Source organism: Bos grunniens, chromosome 23 (assembly GCF_055505025.1).
Source record: "Bos grunniens cultivar Pamir isolate PY7600 chromosome 23, Bosgru_T2T1.0, whole genome shotgun sequence".
Lineage (NCBI taxonomy): Eukaryota > Metazoa > Chordata > Mammalia > Artiodactyla > Bovidae > Bos > Bos grunniens.
In genome coordinates, this window is record NC_141187.1 from 16,768,071 (window position 1) to 16,787,996 (window position 19,926).

A 19,926-nucleotide genomic window follows, 5' to 3' on the forward strand; every position below is an offset into this window, starting at 1 on the left:
GTGATTTCAGACAGAGAGGCTGGGAGACTGGGCGGATCCAGAGTTTAGGGGCTGGGGATAGAGACTGAGAAGAGGGGTGTGTGTGTGGGGGGGGGGGTTGGTTAATGGTGCAGGGCTGGGGTCTGCGCTTAGGGAGGGGCCGCACGTGCAGGAGAGGAAAGAGACAGTGGAGGCTGCCCTGAAGACAATGTCCACCCCCTGCTTACGTCCTTCCACTTCCAATCTTGGAGGCGGATGAGGCCAAGCTCCAGGGCCCAGGTAAACCGGTAAGAATGCTGCAGTCGCCAAGCCCCGCGGGTGCGTCCCGGTGACTCAGCCATTGCCAGGAAAGGGGAATCTGCCCCGCTCCCCAGAACTTCCAGACAGCAGCCTGATCCGGGCTGGCTCCCGGGGCTCCAGGCCGGGCTCCGCAGCAGGCAGCCCGGCCCCGGGAGTGGGACCCCTTCCTCCCCACCGGGGGGGCCCCCACTTCCGGCCGGAGGCACCTGGGCTTATCGCGGGGACGCTGCCTCTTGGTGGCGAGACCCCTGAGGGCCACAGTGGTCCTGGCTGCGACGGCGCCACGAGGACCTTTGAGCATCGTAAGTAGCGACTGAGGTGGGGCTGGGGAACACCGAGAAGAGGCCCTGGGTCCCTAGCTCGGCCCCCGCGTCCCAGCCCCGGCTTCAAGCCCGAGCTTGGAAGGCGGAACTGGGAGAACTGGCCTGGCGCCGCCGCCGCCTCCCTAATTGCTCACCGGCCCTCGTGGTGGAGAGCCCAGACGCGGCTCCCAGGCGTCCTCGGTCTAGCGCGGCCAGACGCCGTCACCCCAGCGGGCGGCCCCACCTGATTGTCTCCGGGCCAGCCCACCCCTCACCCGGTGGGCCGCAGGCTCCGCGCCTCCCCCTTCCTCGGGGATCGGGTGCCAAGCTAGGTTCCCTGAACTAACCCCCACCCCCACCCCCACCACGACTGTCTGGTCGCAGCTCCTTCATACCCCCCGCCCTGAGGAGGGATCCAGCTCAATTCCAGATGGGTAGCCCGGCTGCCCCTCCCCCAAACACCCCCCCCCGCAGGGGCTCACTCCCTCCTCTTTCCCAAGCACCCCGCAATTTGGAAGGCCTCGGATTCCAGTGTGGAGCCAAATGAAGGGCTGAACTCCAGAACCTCTCTTAGCCTCCAAAGCCGGGTTTCTGACCCAAATTCCCACGTGCGGCTGGTGGGGGTGGGGAAATCAGGGATGCTGAGGGCTGCTCTTGGGACTCGAATGTCACCAACCGGATTTCCCGAAGGGGGTAGCTTCTGGCGGGGTGGGCACCCGGTCTGTGCCACAGGTTAGGACCGCGGGCGGGGACCGATGGGGTGGGCGAAGCGTGCCTGAGAAACTCGATCACTCCCCACCTTTGGGACAACGAGATTTGGGGGCCACAAATATTCAGACAATTGGCACGAGGTAGTTGTGATCACCGTGGTTTTTCTCTCTCTCTCGTTCTCTTGCTTTTTCCAAAACTTTTGCAGAGTTTAGCAGGCGAAGGGGAACTCGAGGCCCCCTTTGCAAGCTTCCCGGGGAGTTGGGCCTGGGAGCGGGGCGGAGATTTGGGGAGACTGGGGCCCAGCTCAGAGAGCGCGGAGGAAACGCGCGGAGCCGGCTTCCTGTGGGGGCTCCGGCCGCGGCGCCCCGCGGACAGACGTGTCCGGCCCAGGCAGCGCCTAGCCGGGCGCGGGGGAAGGGACGTGGTGGTGGGGGACGCCTGGGAAGGCGAGGAGGGGGCGGGGAGAGGGTGGGCCGGAGAGGAGGGGAGGGAAGAGGAGAGGCGAGCCGGGGAGGAGCGAGGGGGCTGCAGGGAGAGGAGGCAGAAGCAAGGGGGCGAGAGGCGCGCGCTGGCGCCGAAATGCGAGAAAGGAGCGAGTGAGAGGGGAGGGGCGCGGAGAGGCCGAGTGGCCGCTGGGCTGGGGCGCCCGCGGCCGGTGCGCATGGCAGGCCCCGCGCGGTGATCCCCGCGAGGCGAGAGAGCGGCGCGCAGCTCACTAGAGTAAGTCAGTCCCGGACCGAGCAGGGAGGGGTGTGGGCGCGCGGCTACCGCCGGATCGCCCCCTGCCCCGGCCCCCTTTTCCCCGGCGCGCGCGCGCGCGGGGACCTCCCGCCCCACCCGCTGAGCCTTGTTTCTCGTAGGTCCCGGGCCGATGTCCCAGGTGAGTGGCCAGCACCCCCCTCACTGCGACGCGCCCCATGGAGCCCCCAGCGCAGCCCCGGGCCCAGGTAGGAACCAGGGATGCAAAACAAGACCGGACGGGAGCAGGGGTAGGCGGCTGGGGGAGGGCGGCTGGTAATTCTCCCCTCTCCTCTTTGAGAAGTGGGGAGACGGTTCGGGGGACCCTGAGTGGAGGTGGGGGCGAGAAATCTGGGTATCGGGGACCGGGTCCAAGGAGAGTGGAGGGCTGGGACGATGGGGGCAGGGCCCGAACGGAGGCAGCGGCCGCGCCAAGTTGGCTCCAACTCTCTCCACTCCCAACACCAGACACACACACACCGCAGTGTCTGTCTGTCCGTCTGGGATTTGTGTCCCAACCGTTTCTGCCCAGTGTGTAAATATTTATGGGGGCCTCAGGCGGAGGTGGGGGTGTCTGAGTCTTTCTCTCCTTCCCTTCCCCCATCCTAGCCGGAGCCTAGCGCTTCCCGAAAACTTTTGTCGACAGCAAGCGGCTGCAGGATCGGCCCCTCCCCTCCTTGCCATCTCCTCTCGTTCGCCTTCCTCCCCACCCGGGGCCTGGCCAGCCCCCGCCACTCCTACCCTGCTTGCACACACAGACACACACAGGCACACACACGCATACACACATACACAGAGTTTCTCCCCCACCCCACCCCTCTCCTTCTCTCTCCCCGCTTCTCTATTTCAGGCACTCACCCCAACCAAGTGCCCACCACTCAAATGAACTGTCCCTTCCCCCAAATACAGGATCTGTAACCTTCCTGGAATTATTCCTGCAGGAGCCTACCCCCTCTCAGGGTTTGTGACTCCCTAAGGGGGCCTGGTAAGAAGGCAGGGGCCCTGGGGAGTCCTGGTGATGTGGCTCTCTGTCCACCTTCTCACCATACACATGTGCGCTGAGATTCCCAGTGGACAGCAGGGACAGGGAGAAGTCAGGAACATCTAGGGTTTGTTGGGGAAGGCGGAAGGGTGGCGGGCAGGAGCACAGGCACGGATGTCATGCCTTTAATCTCAGTTCTAGGTTAGTCTGATCATCTGCCTCCCTCTCACCCAGCCCCATTAGCCCTTTTGCCCCTCTTTGAGTCTCCAAATAATGGAGGTCTCATCCTGGACCTCTGACATGAACTTCCTGCATGGCCTTGGACAAGTTTCTTCCCTTCTATGGCCTCAGTCTGCACATCCACGCATAGGGACTGGTCTGCCCATTTGGAAAGACCCAAGTCTACCTGGTGTGGACGCTGGCCCTTTGGAGACCCAGGGTTGTGGAGGTGGGGGTGGTGTCTAAAGTGGTGGGAGGGCAAGTGGCAGACGGCTGGCCAGGGGCCCGCACATACATGAAACCAACGTGTCTGCTCTGCATCCCGCCAGCCCTCAGACTGCCCCGCTGAATGTGGGGGCCCTGGAGTGGGGACTTCTGGGGTATAAACTCCTTCAGGAACTGGGCTCCTGGAGCCTGGGAGGAGAGCGCGGGGCAGGGGCCTGGGAAGGTTCTTTCTCTCTCTTGCCCCTTCTCTCTTTCTCAGCCTCCTGATTCTCTGCCTCTCTCCCCGTCTCCCCTGCCTTCTTCCCTGGCTTATCCATCTTCTCTGTTCTCTCCTCCACTCCCTCCTTCCAAGACCCTCTCTCCTGTGTGACCCGTTCCCGCCCCAGCAGGGGGAGGAGAGGCTGAATGTGCTGGAGCCTGGAGCCGGGACAAGGGCCAGGGTGGGCCACTGGGAGGGCTAAGTCCTGGGCTGTAACTTGAGGCCCAGCCCCAGCAAGCCCCCTCCCCAGCCTGGGCAGGGCCAGACAATGTGGCTTTCATAACACGAGAAGGCCTGGCTCTGCCGCTTTGGGAGATTGAGCCTGCTGCCCAGGAAGCCCAAACCGCAGGAGACCCAGCCAAAACCCCACAGACGCCTGAATCCGAGACCAGAATCCCCCACGCCCCTTGCTGAGCACTGACAGAACAGCAAGGCCACGGCGCTACCCCAGGGGGCCCTGCCTCCGGCAGGACCACCAGGAACCAAGTCAGCCCCTCCCTCAGCCGCCCAGGATGCAAACGGGGAGCAAGGGGGCCCAGGGCAGCTCTGGTCGGGGGCTGGTGGCCAAGCCCCCACACCCTTGGCTCCCCCAGTGGCCTCCTCCTCCTCCAGCCCTGAGAGCCCCGGGAGCCTGGCTCCCTAACCCACAGCAAATTTCTGTCCAGCACTGGGGCGTCACATTCCTGCTCTTGGTTCTGAAGTGAATTTCCTGGGGAATTGGAGCTTTTAGACCTAAAATAAAACCAGCTGGACCCAGCCTAACTGGTCAGCTCAGGCCCTCTCCAGTCCTTGTCCTGGTGGCCTGGGCCTGTGTCCCATGGGTCGCAGTGTGTATCAAGCAAGCCCACGTTCTTACTGTAGTGGTGCCAGGCGCCAACCCCAATTCTCACCTGGTTCTCTCTTCTCCTCCCAACCTGGGGCATTCTAGACTCCAGAACTCAGTCCTCGCCATCAGACATTGGCTAAGTGCCACTGGGGGTGCAAAGATGACACTGACGTCGCCCCAGGCGAGAGCTGGGGAGGGCTGGTTGAGGACCCACGCTTCACTCCCAGTTACAGTTTACAGCAGGGAGCTCTGGGCGCTGAATGCTCAGGAAGTGGCCACTCCGAGGAGGGACTGTTGGCTCGAGGGTCAGGGTAGTCTTTCTGGAGGAAGAGGTGAACCTCCGGCTGGGTGGTGAAGGGTGATTGGATTTGGGGAGAGGGGAGGGGTAAGACCTTCTGATCCAGAGGGACAATAGAAGCCGGGATGGATTGGGCAGAAGGCCCAGTGGTGGCCTGGGACCACGGAGAGGTCAGTTGACCTGGAACACAGGATCCTGTCCATTGATTAGGTTGAAGGCATAGACTGAGGCCTTGAATACCAGGTCAAGGAGGGACTGGGATGAAGGTCTCCAGTCACTGCTCTCTGAGCAGATCAGATCCCGGCTGCCTCTTCAGAGATGGTTGGAGCTCCAGGGGAGAGGCTGGGCCCACTGTCCACAAAGACAGGGGAGCGGGCTTGGCTGGAGGAAGCAGGCATGGGAGCTCAAGGACGTGGGTCCTCTGGGCCCTTTCCAGGCGTGGGCTGAACCCATCCCACCTGGAAGAGGTCCCCCCAACCCCCTCTCGGTCCAGGAATGGCAAGCAAAGGGAGCACAGAGGGTCCGGCTGAAGCTTGAGGCTTTCCGTTTCCCTCTCGGGCTTATGGATTTAAACGTGACCTTTCCACCCTCTTCTGGGGCTGTCTTTCCAGAACTCAAGGCATTATCCTGTGCCAAGGATGAGAGTATATCGAGGCATAGGGGCCCTTGCCTTTCTGCATGTCTCCTTTGGAGACTCTTGAGAGAGGTGCAGGACTGGGGCTTCTGCTCAGAGATGCCCACCGCATGGCTGGCTACCAGTATACAATTATCTTATTTTTAATTTTTTATTATTATTATTATTTTGGCTGCATCTCAAGACATATCGGAGGTGCAGAGTCCTAACCACTGGAGTGAGTGAGTGATAGTCACTCAGTCGTGTCTGACTCTTTGCAACCCCATGGAGTACAGCCTGCCAGTCTCCTCGGTCCATGGAATTCTTCAGGCAAGAATACTGGAGTGGGTTGCCATTTCCTGGGAATTACCCCTGTGCACATTAGAAAAAAGTGGCTATTTGATCAGATGGGGCAGATGTACCTGTGGGTGAGCAGATGGCACCTCCAGGGAGGGCAGGACCCCAACCAGGGATTCTCACACCACCCCCACCCTGGGCAGGTGCCTTCATGCCTAGCAACTTAAGCTGCTTGTCCACCCAGTGGCCCTTGGCCTTTGCTGGCCTCCCCACCCTCCAGAAGTTTCTCCTTAGAGACGTTCTCCCCTCTGGGGCCGAGCAGAGGTCTCCTGGTCCCAAGAAGGAAAACTAGGGTCTTTTGGCTTCTTGATGGTTGACCCCGTGGGCCCCACCTCTTATCTGGGTTTGCTGCCCCGTGTGCTCACGGTGAGAGCTGTTTTTGGTCCAGCATCTTGGTGTCGCGGCCCCCGGTCCATGCGTCATCCACAGACAGGTTTCCCCGGCACTTCTTGCTCCTCAGCCTGCTCCCCATCTCTGTGCCGTCTGCAGTTTCCTCTTTTGCCCTCAGGGTTTCTCCTTCAGCGTCTGCTGGGTCCCCTCCGGTGCCCTCTGGCTCCAAGAGGTCTGTCTGTCTGTGTTTCTAGGTCAAGATAACTGGACTGGATTTACTTTCCTCCCTGGTTTCCTTCCAAGGTCTGATGCTCACCCCAGAATGGCAGGCTTCCTGCAGGAGGGGCCTCCTCAGAACCTCGTCTGGGCTCTCTGTAATTTCCTGTTCCCACCAGATTCAAGGTCACCAGCCCTGTAGGTGACTGTCAGGAGAGACTGCCCAGAGTGTGGCAGTCAACATGTCGGGGAGGAGGGCCGGGGTGGGGACCCGTCTCCTAATCCTGCTTTCTCAATTTCCTCCCTCCTAACCCTGGGGGCCCAAGAGAGCTGCAGGCTCGGCTCCTTCCCTTCCAAGAGCGACAGTGTCACCGCTGTGTGCCCTGGTGACCTCAGGAGAAAGCCTGGGACGTGACCACAAGGCCCGCCACGCAGTTACTCTATCTTCCCTCGTTCACACCGCAGCTGTTCACGCTGGGGTCTGCTCCTGGTCTCAGAATGTCCTTTCCCCTTTCTTTGCTGACTGATTGATTATTCAAGACCCGATATGGGCATTGCCTTCTCCAAGAAGCCTCCTAGACTTGCACACACACACATACACACACACACCACACCCCGGGGATGAGTGCCCGTCTTCTCTGCTTCCACAGTCCTTAGCTGCACCTGCTGTAACCCCTGCCCTTCAGTTTGTGAGACTGTCACCCACCCCCACCCCAACAGAGGGCTCCTGGGTCAGTGACCTGGTCTTTCTCACTGTGGTCCACCCAGTGCCTGACGTGTTGGGGGGGTGTGTCGTCGCTGTCACAGCAAACAGCACAGGAAGGAAGGAGGAAAGGAAGGAAGGGAGAGGAGAGAGGTCAGGCAGGGGACAGGCGGGGGAAGCGTATGGGAGTGGCCCCCTGCATGCCAGGTACCGCTGAGGGTTTCATTTACTCTTTGAAACCCTGAGGGACAAGCATGCTTGTCCCCTTTTCATGCAAGGCAACCTGAGTCCTAGTAACTCGCCCAAGCTGGTATCCGGTAAAAACCAGGGCTTGGATCTTCCAGCTCCTGGCTCGGACCTCTATCATTACAGGCTTGGGAGGGTCAGCACTCCCACTTCCGGGCTCTGGCAGGACGCCTCTGGGGCCAGAGGCTGGAGCTGGGCAGCCCCCTCCCTTCCCGGGAACTAGAACTCAAGCTGTGAGCCTCCCTCTCAGCTTGGTCTTGGCCTCCAGCCTCCCCTCTGCTCCGCTATAGATCAGCCTCCACCACTAGGCGGGCAATCTGGCTCCCCCTTGGGGGTCATCTCTGCTCCCCTGCTCCCCCTAGGCCCAGTAGAAAAAACACTTGTCTTCCTATTAACCTATTAGCCAGGTGGTGAGAGGAGCTTAAGGAATGGATGGGGCTGGAGGTACCCACCCCCTGCCTCCCTGGGCACCAGGAGGGGTTCCCAGCACATAACTGCCACACTTCAGGGGTGGCTGAAGCCCCAGTGCTCCCTCCTCCCTGTCCCAGCTCCCAGCTCCAGGCAGGGCCAGTGGTTTCCCCAGACAGGTTGGAGCATGCCTGCTGCTCTCTGTGCAACCTCCATGGGGCCCCTGGAGCCCCCACCCCCTGGCCATGGGAGACCAGAGTCTTTGGAACAAGGATCGTCCAGGGGTCTCTGAGCCCCTGGATCGTCCCCTGCCCTCCAGATGCTCCCACCCCCTTGACCTGCGTGCCCAACCTGAATTGCTCCCTCTTATATCTCCCCGCCCCATCCTCCCCTGCCCTCATTTGCAGACAGCTCAGAGAAAGACCCCGTCCCTAAGGCCACCTGTGCTCTGTGGTCGGCTCCACTGCTGTCTCTAAGACTGGTCTTTGTCTCTGTCCCTGCGGGTGTGTGTGTCTCGTGATCTCTCCGTGGTGTGGACGGATGGGCGCCGACCTCTTACTGTCTGGATTTCATCACCCTTTCTCGTCATCTTTCTCTGTGGCTCCCTGTGTGGCTCTCCCCTCTCTGAGCCCTTCGGTCTCTGTTTCCATCTCCCCTGCTCCCATCATGGCTTGAGGAAAGGGGCACCCTCTAGGGGTGCCCCTGTCATTCCCACTGCACAACCTGGGGGTTGATGGGAGGCCCAGGCTGCACCCCGTCATTGCCCCACCTCGGCCCCTGGCCCCGTGACCCCAGGCCTCACTTTCTCCTGTCCACCCTCAGGCTTTCCCATGCCCGGTCACCTTTCTGCCTCCCGGTGCCACCTCCCAGCCCCCAGAACTTTCCTCCCCTGGGCCCAGCCGGCCCTGGTCCTGCTGCCTCAGGAACTGTGGGTTTGAAGGTGGCTCCAAGTCTGCCTTCCGCCCACCCTGGACAGAGGGACCGAGCCACTCACTGTAATTACATGTGGCTGCCGGCCGCCTCTTCCAGCCCTCTTGGGCCGTCTCCCTGTCTCTCTTCCTGCCTGGAGCCCCTCCGCCTCACCCCAGGCTTCTCAGACTCTTTCTCGTGCTATCGTCCTCTCTCTGCCCTGGTTTCTCACCGTTTCTCCATCTGTATATTGCTCCCTCTCCATCACTTCTGCCTCTGCCCCCGTCTTTATCTTTCTCTCCATCACTGACTTTGTCTTAGTTGCTTGCCTGCCCTGGGCTGTCTGTCACTGGGCGTCTAAGTGCCCGGTCTCTCGAGTTCTGATGCACTGTCTCTCTTCGCTTCTGCCTTTCACATCCTTTTGATTCTTTCTCTCTGCACGTCGCTCTGGATGCCTGTTCCTATCTCCCCGTCACTGTCCATCTGTTCTCTCCTGCACTGTGTCTCTGCCTCCTTCCCCCACTTTCCTTTGTACTGTGCATCTCTGGCCCCCTCCCTGACCACACACACACACACACACACACACACACACACACACACTTCCACGTGCACACACCCTTGCTCGCTCATGGGCTGTGGTTTGAGACCTTTCTATTTTAGAGGCTGGCACCGTTACCAGATAGGGTAAGGGCTGGGTAACTGGTACAGAGACCAAGAATGAGGGCTCAGGGCACTCTGGGCCGTGGGGAGGGGACCAGGGCTGGGCCAGCTGGAGGGCACCAGAAGGATGTCCCTCAGTCGTCTGCTTTTTTCTAGCCCAGACCCCATCCCTCCTTCCTGGGCTGGAGGTAGTGACCGGATCCGCTCACCCCGCAGAGGCAGCGCTTGAGGAGGGCTCCCTGGAGGAAGCAGCGGCACCCCCCATGACCCAAGGCAATGACCCTGAGGCCCCCCAGACCCTGGACAGCACTGACCTCGATGTCCCCATAGAAGCTGTGACATGTGAGTCCTAGGGGTCCGGGGTTTGGGGTGGCAATACGTGGGGGTCACTCTAGGGAATCCAAAACAGATGGGCTTTGTGTGCCTACGGGAGCCTAGCCTGGGCCAGGACTTTGAGGTGTGGGCAATGGAAGGGTGTAAGACATTGTCATTGTCCTTGCTGTCTAGGAGGACATCCACATCATTTCTATCCACAAAATGATTTGGATAAAATTAGTTCAGAATGAGTGTGGACAGGCTGCAGGCAGCCTCATTCTGTGGTTCAGAACGAGAGCGCGTGCAGTCTGCGGAGGAGGGCTGGGGCTCGGGGGCAGGAAACCGGAGCCCGAGGCAACCCAGCTTTCAGGGTGTCAAGAGCAAAATGGCAGGAGAGACACTTCTAGTTGCTCTGGGAGCAACTAGAAAGGAGCAAAACTCAGCTGTGTTCCTGGGTTTGGCTCCATGTCTCCGAGGAGGTCCTGGAAGGGGAGAATTTATCACCATCACCCTCAAAAGCAGGGGAAGGGGCTTCCAAAATCATTTTGTAATTGCCAATAAGATCAGCAAAATCTGTGGGACACATTGGTGCTTTTCAACTTTCTTTTTCTGTATGAGCTCTCAGACTCTCCAAATCAGCCTGTAGTGAGGCAGCCAGATAGCTCTTGACAAGCCCATTTTACAGATGAGGAAACTGAGGCTCCCTCACCCTGGACACAGACTGGGGAGCTCAGGTCTCCAGCCCCAGGGCTGTGTCCTGTGCCTGCCTGCCCTGCTGGCATGGCAGAGTCGTGGAGCCACTTTCAGGCAGGGCATTTGGGGTAAGCTGGACACCCTGGAAGTCGGGGTTACTAAATCCTACTAGCACACTGTCCTCGAGACACACCCACCAGCAGGACCCAGAGAAAGAGGTAAACGCCGTGGCCATGGAGGAGAGGGCCTGGAAGGGACAGACGCTCCTATGTCCATGGGCCCTGGGTGTTTGCTCTGTGACTCAGCCCCCACGGCCATGGCCACAGGCAAGCTCTGTGTCCGCCCAAATCTCCCGGGGCCCTCAGCTCACCACACGCCCCCGCCCTCTGGTCACTGTGCCTGTGTTTAGGCAGCAGGGCAGAGGGCACCAAAGCTGGCCAAGGACTCAGCACAGTCATCCCCCCACCCCGCCACCCCGGCCGTGGAGCCCAGAGGTCGGGGCAGGATGATTCAGGCCTGGCCACTTCCCATGGCCTTACCCCTGTTTACCCAGATGCAGGGACCAGCCGCTGCTCAGGGCCAAAGGTTCCCAGCGTGGCTCTGTCTCCCATCCTTGCCCTGACCCGCCCCACCCCCCCACCCCCAAGCTTGTCCTCAGCTCCTTTCTCTCAATCGCCATCTCCTTCCCACTCCACTGCCTAGCTGTGGAAGCTCTGGCAAGTTTTACCCTCTCTGGGCCTTGGTTTTTTCATCTATGAAATGGGCTAGTAACAGTAGTTCTGTTTGACGCTTAACGAAATTATTACACATAGGACTCTCAGCACTGTATCTGGTACCTCATCACAGCTCAAAACATGTTGGCTACTAATTTCAAGAGTAGTGACGGTTGTGGTAGTAGCAATTCATTCCTCAGCCCTTTGTCTCCCAACTTCTGCCCCACTCCACGCCCCTCTGCCCTTGGAGCCCCACCTTTTAGCCTCCAGGCTGATCCTACTTATGACCCTTATCTGTGTGACCTTGAACAAGTTTCTATACATCTCTGGGACTCAGTTTCCTCATCTGTAAAAGGATACCGCCCCATAGCAATAGAGAGAACAATTCGCACCCCAAGTGCTCCAAACAGTGCCAGCGTGCCGTGGGTGCCCGGCGAAGTGCTCCCACCATTACTAGAAGGCCCAGTACCCCCAGTCAGGCCCCCTTCTGTCCCCTCAGCCTCCAACACCCCCCACCACCCCCTGACATCTCCTGCCACAATCCAGACCCAGAGATTTGGCCTGGAGGGACCTGGGGATCCAGACCCCAGGGCCAGAGAGAAGGAAGCGCCCCAAATTTATACATTTACTGAGGGTCCTCAGGGCCAGAGGATCCCACCCAGGAGTCAGGGGCCCTGAGCAGAGGGGTCCTTGAACTCTTGTGACCCCTTCTCAGACTTCTGCCCTGACACACAGACACACACACACACGTGCATACACCTGCCTTCATCTCTTGGGGACAGAACCGTACCATCCAAGTGGGCAAACCTGAGTGAGGTGAGTCAAGGAACCAGGTGCTGGCATGTTCTCCAGGACCGTTTTCCCCGCACCCCACTAATAAGCTGGCTTGGTCCCTCAGTCTGGGATGGGGACCCAGGGTTCCTGGCTTCTGAGGTCTCCCTGCTGGCTTCCCTCTTCCCTCTCCTGCTCCCCACCTGGACCCCAAGGGCCGCTCAGCAAACTTTCTTCCAGCGGGGGCAGGGGAGCTGGGGGTGGAAGGAGCAGGAGGTGGGGGGGCTGCTGTGAGGAGCCCCCCTGGATTCCAGGGCCAGGCGTTCATCTCCAAACAGATGTTTCCAATGAATCACCCGGCACTCGAAGGGCAGAAGCAGCTGGGGGCTTGGCAGGGGCTGAGGTGATGGTTAACTACTTCCGTGCTGCCCCTCCTCCTCTCTCCACTACCACTGTCGCCAAAATCCCCAGACTCCAAGAGCAGGAGAGTGGATTTCACATGGGATAAGAAGGTGGGGTGCAGGCCCCTGCGCTTCTCCCCTTGCCTGCACCTCTGTCTATTCTCAAATGACCCCTGGCCTGGAAGTCAGGGGCCAGGCTCCACTTGGAGGCTATTCTGTGATGCGCCTCTGGGCAAGTCAGTTCTGCTCTCTGGGCCTCGGTTTCCTCATCTGCAAAAATGCAGATCAGCTAGGTAAACTGGGGTGTGTCTAGGAGCGAAGCCAGCAGGAGTTGAGCAGAGCCCTGGGAGACTGTCCCGGCCACCCCATCCCCCATCTTCTCCTCCATCGCCCTTTTCTCATGGTCTCTCTAGGCCAGCCCCAGGGGAACCCCTTGGACTGCACCCCACTAGTGGCGAATGGCTCTGGCCACCCCTCGGAGCTGGGCGGCGCCAGGCGGACGGGGAACGGTGCCCTGGGTGGCCCCAAGGCCCACCGGAAGTTGCAGACGCACCCATCTCTCGCTAGCCAGGGCAGCAAGAAGAGCAAGGGCAGCACCAAGTCCGCTGCCTCCCAGATTCCCCTCCAGGCGCAGGAAGGTAAGCACCCCACTCTGCGTCCCCCAGAGAGAAGCCTCCAGAAGTCTGATGCAGGGAGCGGCAGCAGCATCTTTACTAGGTTGCTTAGAAGTGCGGCACCCTATCCCCACGCCAGGCCCTCAAGGTCCAAACCTCTGGGTGGGGCCCAGGAGTCTAGATTTTAACAAGCTCTCCAGGGAATCTGATGCAAGACAGAGAACCTTGCAGAGGACACTTGGGTAAAGTGAGACACATCTGAGCTCTCAAGACCACCCCTTCTCGTCCCTCCTCTCTCAGAGTTGCTGTAACAGAGAATGGAACCATCTGGGCTGGTCCAACCAAAGCCACCCCATTTCTGGAAACAGAAATTTTCCTTGAGCTATGGACCATTTGCCTAGTGAGAGCACAATAGCAGAATAAAATGATGCACCATCAGATGCTTAACTGGGGGGGAAGGTGGGGGGTGCAAAGTGCAGTGGGAGGTCAGAGCACCTGGATACACCCGCAGTTGTTCCTGCCGCACAGAGGTCCTCTGGGGGGCTGCCCTGGGCAATCAAGTCCCCCACCCCACAGGCATGAGTTCAGCAAGGTGACGGCTGCCTGTAACCCAGTGATGCTTGACCTTAACCCCAGAACTTTTAAGTAGTTTCTCTCCATGTTGGGAGACTGGCTGGTCCTCTGCAGACAGAATTCAGTGTACACCTGAATTCAGCATACGGAATTCAGTGTACACCTGAAATCAGTGTACAGAATTCAGTGTACACCTGAAATCAGTGTACAGAATTCAGTGTACACCTGAAATCAGTGTACAGAATTCAGTGTACACCTTTGCACATGACATGTTCATAACTTTCACCCTTCCCCCCAGAGCAGATTATGCCCAAGAACCTTATTTATGAAGGGGATATTCGTACATTTAAAGCGAACAGGAAGGCATTCCTTCGTGGTCCAGTGGCTAAGACTCCACGCTCCCAATGCAAGGGGCCTGGGTTTGATTCCTGGTCGGGGAATACCACAAAGAAGATTCAGCACAGCCAAATAAATAAATATGTTTTAAAATGAAACAAAGTTAACAGAGCATGACCTGTGAGCCAGGCACTGTGCTGTGTGCAGGGTACCCAGGAGATGGTTTCATAAAGCTTTCATGAGAGGCACAAACAGGTCATCTCACCCTGCGATACGATAAATGAGGAGTGATAAAGTGAACACAGGGATGCCCACACCAGCCCCGAAAACGGGAGGGGAGTCTGGGAAGGCTCTGGAGGTGTCCGAGCAAGCCTTAAAGGACCAGTAGGAGGATCCGGCCAGGGTGCGTTAGCACGGAGGTGAGAACTGGCTCATGCGGCTAGTTGATGAAGTTCCAGGGGAGGAATGGTGAGAGGTGAGACTCCTAGTGGGGCTTTCAGGTGGTGCTAGTGGTAAAGAACCCACCTGCCAACTCAAAAGACCTAAGGGATATGGGTTCGAACCCTGGGTAGGGAGAAGCCCCTGGAGGATGGCATGGCAATCCACTCCAGTATTCTTGCCTAGAGAATGCCACGGACAGAGGAGCCTGGCAGGCTACAGTTTATAAGGTCGCAAAAGATTCCCTGTACACAGGACCTGGGTGTGGGCATCAGAGCTTCCGTGGCAGTGTGAGACTCCCACTGGACCAGCAGCCTGTACCAGGGGCCCGCCTGGTCAGGGGAACCGGACACAGCCTATGGCCTGGCCCCTGGGAGGAGTGCCAGCCAAGCACCCTGGCCACACGCTGAGCAGTTCAGAGCCTGGGCTGCTGAGCCAGCGCCGCCACGTCGGGCTGGATGCCCAAGGGCGGGAGCCCACGTTCATTCCCTCCCTTATATTTATTTACTCAGCACCCGCAGTGTGCCAGTGTTGGGCGCCCTCCCTTTTGATGCTGGTACTCTAGTAGGTGGCAGAGCTGTGGAAGCCATGGAAGGTGATGAGTTCTAGGCAGGGAGGCAGAGCAGGCCTGCGGGAGGGGACGGGGGTGCGGGGGTCAGGTGGGCAGCTTGCGGTATTGAAGAGGATTCTGGAGGAAGGCTTCACCGAGGGGAGACATTTGAAGAAGGAGAGATAGAGTGAGCGGAGCAGGTTTCTGGGGCCAGAGCGCTGAGAGAACAAGGGGGCCGTGCCTGCAGGATGGGGAGCAGCCAGTGTGGCCACGGTGGAGTGATGGGAGAGGGGCCTCGGGGGTCACTGAGCACCCTGGGCTTTTCCTCCCAGGGAAGTGGAACCTGCTAGAGGGTCCTGAGGGCGGGAAGGATGGAATCCAACAGAAGTCTTTCAAGGGTCCTCTGGCCTCCGTGTGAATGCAGGGGTGGCCAGAGGCGGGGAGTGAGTAAGGATGCTGTCACTGGGCAAGAGCTGAGCAGGGTGGTAGGATTCCTCATAGATTATTTATTTATTTCACTTTTGTCTGTGCTGGGTTTTCACTGCTGTGCTCGGTCTTTCTCTAGTTGTAGAGAGCGGGGTCTGCTCTCTAGTCACAATTTGCAGGCTTCTCATTGCTTCTCTTGTTGCGAAGCAGGGCTCTAAGGCACGTGGGCTCGGCAGCTGCAATTCCCAGGCTCCAGGGCACAAGCTCAGTAGTTGTGGTCCATGGGCTTAGTTGCTCCACAGTATGTGGGATCTTTCTGGACCAAGGATCCAACCAGTATCCCCTGCATTGGCAGGTGAATTCTTGACCACTGGACCACCAGGGAAGTCCCTGGATTGGTTTTGAAGAGACTTCTCAGAGCCTCCGTTTCTTCATCTGTATTGAGGGGTTGACACAGCCCCACCTCAAGGAGTTGTTACAAGTTTCACTTCAGTTCAGTTCAGTCACTCAGTCGTGTCTGATTCTTTGTGACCCCATGAATTGCAGCACGCCAGGCCTCCCTGCCCATCACCAACTCCTGGAGTTCACTCAGACACGCGTCCATCGAGTCAGTGATGCCATCCAGCCATCTCATCCTCTGTCGTCCCCTTCTCCTCCTGCCCCCAACCTCATCCTCTGTCGTCTCCTTCTCCTCCTGCCCCCAGTCCCTCCCAGCATCAGAGTCTTTTCCAATGAGTCAACTCTTCGCATGAGGTGGCCAAAGTATTGGAGTTTCAGCTTTAGCATCATTCCTTCCAAAGAAATCCCAGGGCTGATCTCCTTCAGAATGGACTGGTTGGATCTCCTTGCAGTCCAAGGGACTCTCAAGAGTCTTCTCCAACACCACAGTTCAAAAGCATCAATTCTTCGGCGCTCAGCTTTCTTCCAACTCTCACATCCATACATGACCACCGGAAAAACCATAGCCTTGACTAGACGGACCTTTGTTGGCAAAGTAATGTCTCTGCTTTTCAATATTCTATCTAGGTTGGTCATAACTTTCCTTGAGTTTAATTCCTGCACAACACTTAGAACAGGGTCTGGAACATACCCATCCTGGGTATGTTCATGAAATAGATAAACGACCGAGGGAGTCGGTCCCTCGGAAGCAGGGACTCGGGATCTAGGCTGCTGGGTTTCAGACCCTCACTCCCTGTGACTTCCCTGTGCCTTGGGGTCACCTGGAAGGTGGGTCCCCATTTCCCGGTACCCAGGGAGGGTTGCACGAACGTCATTCCTCACCGAGTGAGCCCCCGGCCCTCTCGCCCTCAGACTGCTGTGTCCACTGCATCTTGTCCTGCCTGTTCTGCGAGTTCCTGACGCTGTGCAACCTGGTCCTGGACTGCGCCACGTGCGGCTCCTGCAGCTCCGAGGACTCATGCCTCTGCTGCTGCTGCTGCGGCTCCGGCGAGTGTGCCGACTGTGACCTGCCCTGCGACCTGGACTGCGGCATCCTGGACGCCTGCTGCGAGTCGGCCGACTGCCTGGAGATCTGCATGGAGTGCTGCGGCCTCTGCTTCTCCTCCTGACCCCTGCACGCTCTGGAGGCCGCCCCGTGTCCCTGGCTGTCACCCCAGGCTGCGCCGCCCCCTCCCCCTGGGCCCTTCCCATCCGCCCTGCACCCTCCTGGAACCCCAGCCCGGTGAGAGGGGGAGCCGGTCCTCCTTCCCGGTTTCCCAGGACCTAGTGGGGGGCGACGGGACGGGGGACGGCTCCTGGATCAGCTGCCAGGGCTGCCGAACACTGTGAAAGTTGGGGGAGGGACAGGGGCATGGGGGAGGCTGGGGCGGGGCTGTGCACTCCTCTACCTCTCACTGCCCCTGTGCCTGCCTCCCCTGCCCCCATCCCAGGCTTCGAGAACAGCAAAATGTGAAAAGAAACACATCCCACCCGACCTCAGCCAAACCCCTCCCCCGTCCCCTCCTGGGGTCTTGGTGGGGGGACCTGACCCATACAGTGACCCCGGAGGGCAGGGCTGGCCTTGGGCCCAGGGTGGGGTAGGAGGGGGGAACGGTATAGAAAAGACTGGAAGGGGAGAGGGAGGGAATGGAGGGTGGGTCCGTTCTGTTTGTTGCTGTAAATAAAGATGTATGTCCATCTCAGATTTCCTCAGGACTCATGAGTAACAGCCTCGGACCAGGACTCTCAAAAGCAAACACTCCCACAGCCCTCCCCCGACCCTCCCAAATGAATAGGGCTTTCCTGGCTTCTGGGCCCCCCGCCCTTGTTTCATGCCTACCCCTGAGGGAAGGAAGGAAGAGGGGTACCCACTCCCCACCTTTATTTCTCTCTTCTGGCCAAAGGGATGGAAAAGCCCAGACAGGGAAGAGTTAACCCTTGGCATAGAATTAATTAACAGCAGATGTGTTCAGGTTTTGATTAATTAATCTCCTGCTGACTCCAGTTTCTCGAAGCCATGATGGCTTGAAGGCATAGGGTGACGCCTGTGTCAGTGGCTGAGCCGTGCCTGGGGAGGGGGCAACCAGTGCGGCTCTGGAACACGTTTGTGGCCTGAGTGGGTTTCACGTGGCCCAGCTGCAGTTGACCCCCTGATTGCCAGGGGTCTGAGATTGAAGAAAGCTGTCAGGACTAGTGGGAGCCTCAGAGGCCACGTTCCAGGGCCCTTGGTGCGGGGTAGGGGTTGGGAGTTGGAGGGGGAAGACCTGAGCACTGAGGCTGAGCGTAGGGAAGGCTGCCTGGACCAAGCCCTCTTCCACCCGGTCCTGGACCTGGGGGGAACCAGGACGGGTTCAGGGTGAGTGAGAGGACGTCTCGTGGTTGGCCTTGGATTGTCCTGAGAAGACGTGGCCGAAGAAGCCCTTGAAAGATGGAGACCTCCTGGGAAACTGGCGGGCTCTGCTTCCAGGAACGAAGGGTGGAGAGGCCCCGGTGGATTCTGGAGGAAAGGAGGGAGCTCAGGAAAAGGGCCAGATGAAATCTGAACTCTTCTGAAGGAATGCCACGCTAGGAGCAGCCCACGGCCTTGGGCGTGGGCTGCAATGTCAGCAAAAGGAGGTGACAGGAGGTAGTGAGGAGGACAGCCCCCAGCACCATACCTCCCCCGCACCCCACCCCGCCCTGCAAACTCATACACGTGTACTCAGAACACACATGTACTCAGACCTCACTGTACCAGCACCAACATTTTCTGACTTCTGGGAGCACGTAGGAAACTCAGAACACAGAGAGGAACTGACCTCCCCAGGATCCCATCAGCAAGGTCAAAGTCGAGAGAGAAGCCCCATCTTCTTGGCCCCCCTCAACGTTCATTTATCTGCTCACTTGTCTCAGGTTTTGGGTTTTGTGTTTTGTTGGGTTTTTTTTTGCTTAGTTATTGTATGCTTGAAGTACAAGCGTTTTGAGTCTAATCTGTGCATACACAAGCTTTTACCTGGATCGTTTTCCTTTTTATTTACAAAAATGTCAGCATCCCCCTCACACTGCACTGTTTTTATCACTTGACCATTTTGCCTTGGGGGCTCTTCCTTATCAGCACATTGAAGAGGAGCCTGGAGCTTCCCCAGGGATAAGCCACCATGATCCAGGTGCCCAGCTCCGCTGAATCCCATCCATTCATTTCCCTGTTATAAACAAGTTACATGAGCATGTCCTTTTGAACAAATGAGCTGTTTCTGTAGAATAGTCTTGAAGGTGGGATCGATGGGCCTCAGGGCATGTGTTTGTGACTTAGCTGACCTCAATGTAGGGAGTGCCCGTCCACTTCTCTCACTGCTGCCTCCCTGTCCCCAGGAGGATGGACGATGGTGGGAGGGCTCCTCTTTGGTCCCCACTCAACCCAGTTTCTTACCAGGGCTGGGGTTCAAGGAACTTGAGGGTGGCTGGGAGAGCCGGGGTTGGGGGTGCTCCTGACCAACTCAAGGTCTGGTCCAGGTGGGCAGGAAGGCCCCCTCCCTGGCCCTCTCCCCTCCACGGGGGCTGAGGCAGGAAGAGGCACCTCTGTAGTCCAAATAGCGATTTCCTGCTACAGGATAGTGGCTGAAATCCGAGAGGCTAAGCTGGGTGGGAGCAAGACAGGGGCGAAATTTAGCCAGCCTCCCCCAGCGTGCATACACACACACACACACACTCTCTCTCTCTCTCCCCCTCCCTCTCCTTACAGCCACATACTCACGTGCCTTCTACAAAGTCACACACATACCACTCACACACACATACACACACTCTCCTTCTAGCCACATATTTACACACATTCCACAAAGTCACACACATTCCACACACACAGACACACAGACACACACCAGATATATATACACATGCGGTCACACACCGCACGTTGCAGAGCCTGCAACACCGCCAGCCCTGTTCATCCTGACCTCTGTGTCTGCTGCGCTCTGCCCATGCCCCCATCCCAGGCCTGCCCTGCCTTCCCCACCTCCGCATCCTTGCCCAGGCAGTCTCAACTTTGCTGGGAGGTAGATGGCGACTTAGCAGCAGCAGCAGTAGCAGATGGCATTCAATGGCATTGGAGGTGATGGAATTCCAGTGGAGTTATTTCAAATCCTAAAAGATGATGCTGTGAAAGTGCTGCACTCAATATGCCAGCAAATTTGGAAAACTCAGCAGTGGCCACAGGACTGGAAAAGGTCGGTTTTCATTCCAATCCCAAAGAAAAGCAATGCCAAAGAATGGTCAAACTATCGCACAATTGCACTCATCTCACACGCTAGTAAATTAATGCTCAAAATTCTCCAAGCCAGACTTCAACAGTGGTTCACGTGAACCATGAACTTCCAGATGTTCAAGCTGGTTTCAGAA

The 19,926-nt window shown here is 58.3% G+C and overlaps 1 protein-coding gene across 11 annotated transcripts; it reads left to right on the plus strand.

Moving 5' to 3' along the window:
- Positions 1-250: 250 nt before the first annotated feature.
- On the plus strand, positions 251-17,252 carry MDFI (MyoD family inhibitor). 11 transcript variants are annotated; one of them, XM_086371580.1, is made up of 6 exons: positions 1,918-2,012; positions 2,153-2,239; positions 2,881-3,015; positions 9,438-9,623; positions 12,588-12,812; positions 16,423-17,252. In XM_086371580.1, the coding sequence occupies exons 4-6, from the start codon at positions 9,545-9,547 to the stop codon at positions 16,677-16,679; spliced, it is 561 nt and encodes a 186-aa protein (XP_086227706.1). In that variant the 5' UTR covers positions 1,918-2,012; positions 2,153-2,239; positions 2,881-3,015; positions 9,438-9,544; the 3' UTR covers positions 16,680-17,252. The 11 variants fall into 11 exon arrangements, with proteins under 11 accessions (XP_086227704.1, XP_086227702.1, XP_086227709.1 ...); XM_086371578.1 differs by lacking the exons at positions 1,918-2,012; positions 2,881-3,015 and adding an exon at positions 251-581 and having other exon boundaries at positions 9,498-9,623; XM_086371576.1 differs by lacking the exons at positions 1,918-2,012; positions 2,881-3,015 and adding an exon at positions 341-581.
- The last annotated feature ends 2,674 nt before the right edge of the window (positions 17,253-19,926 follow it).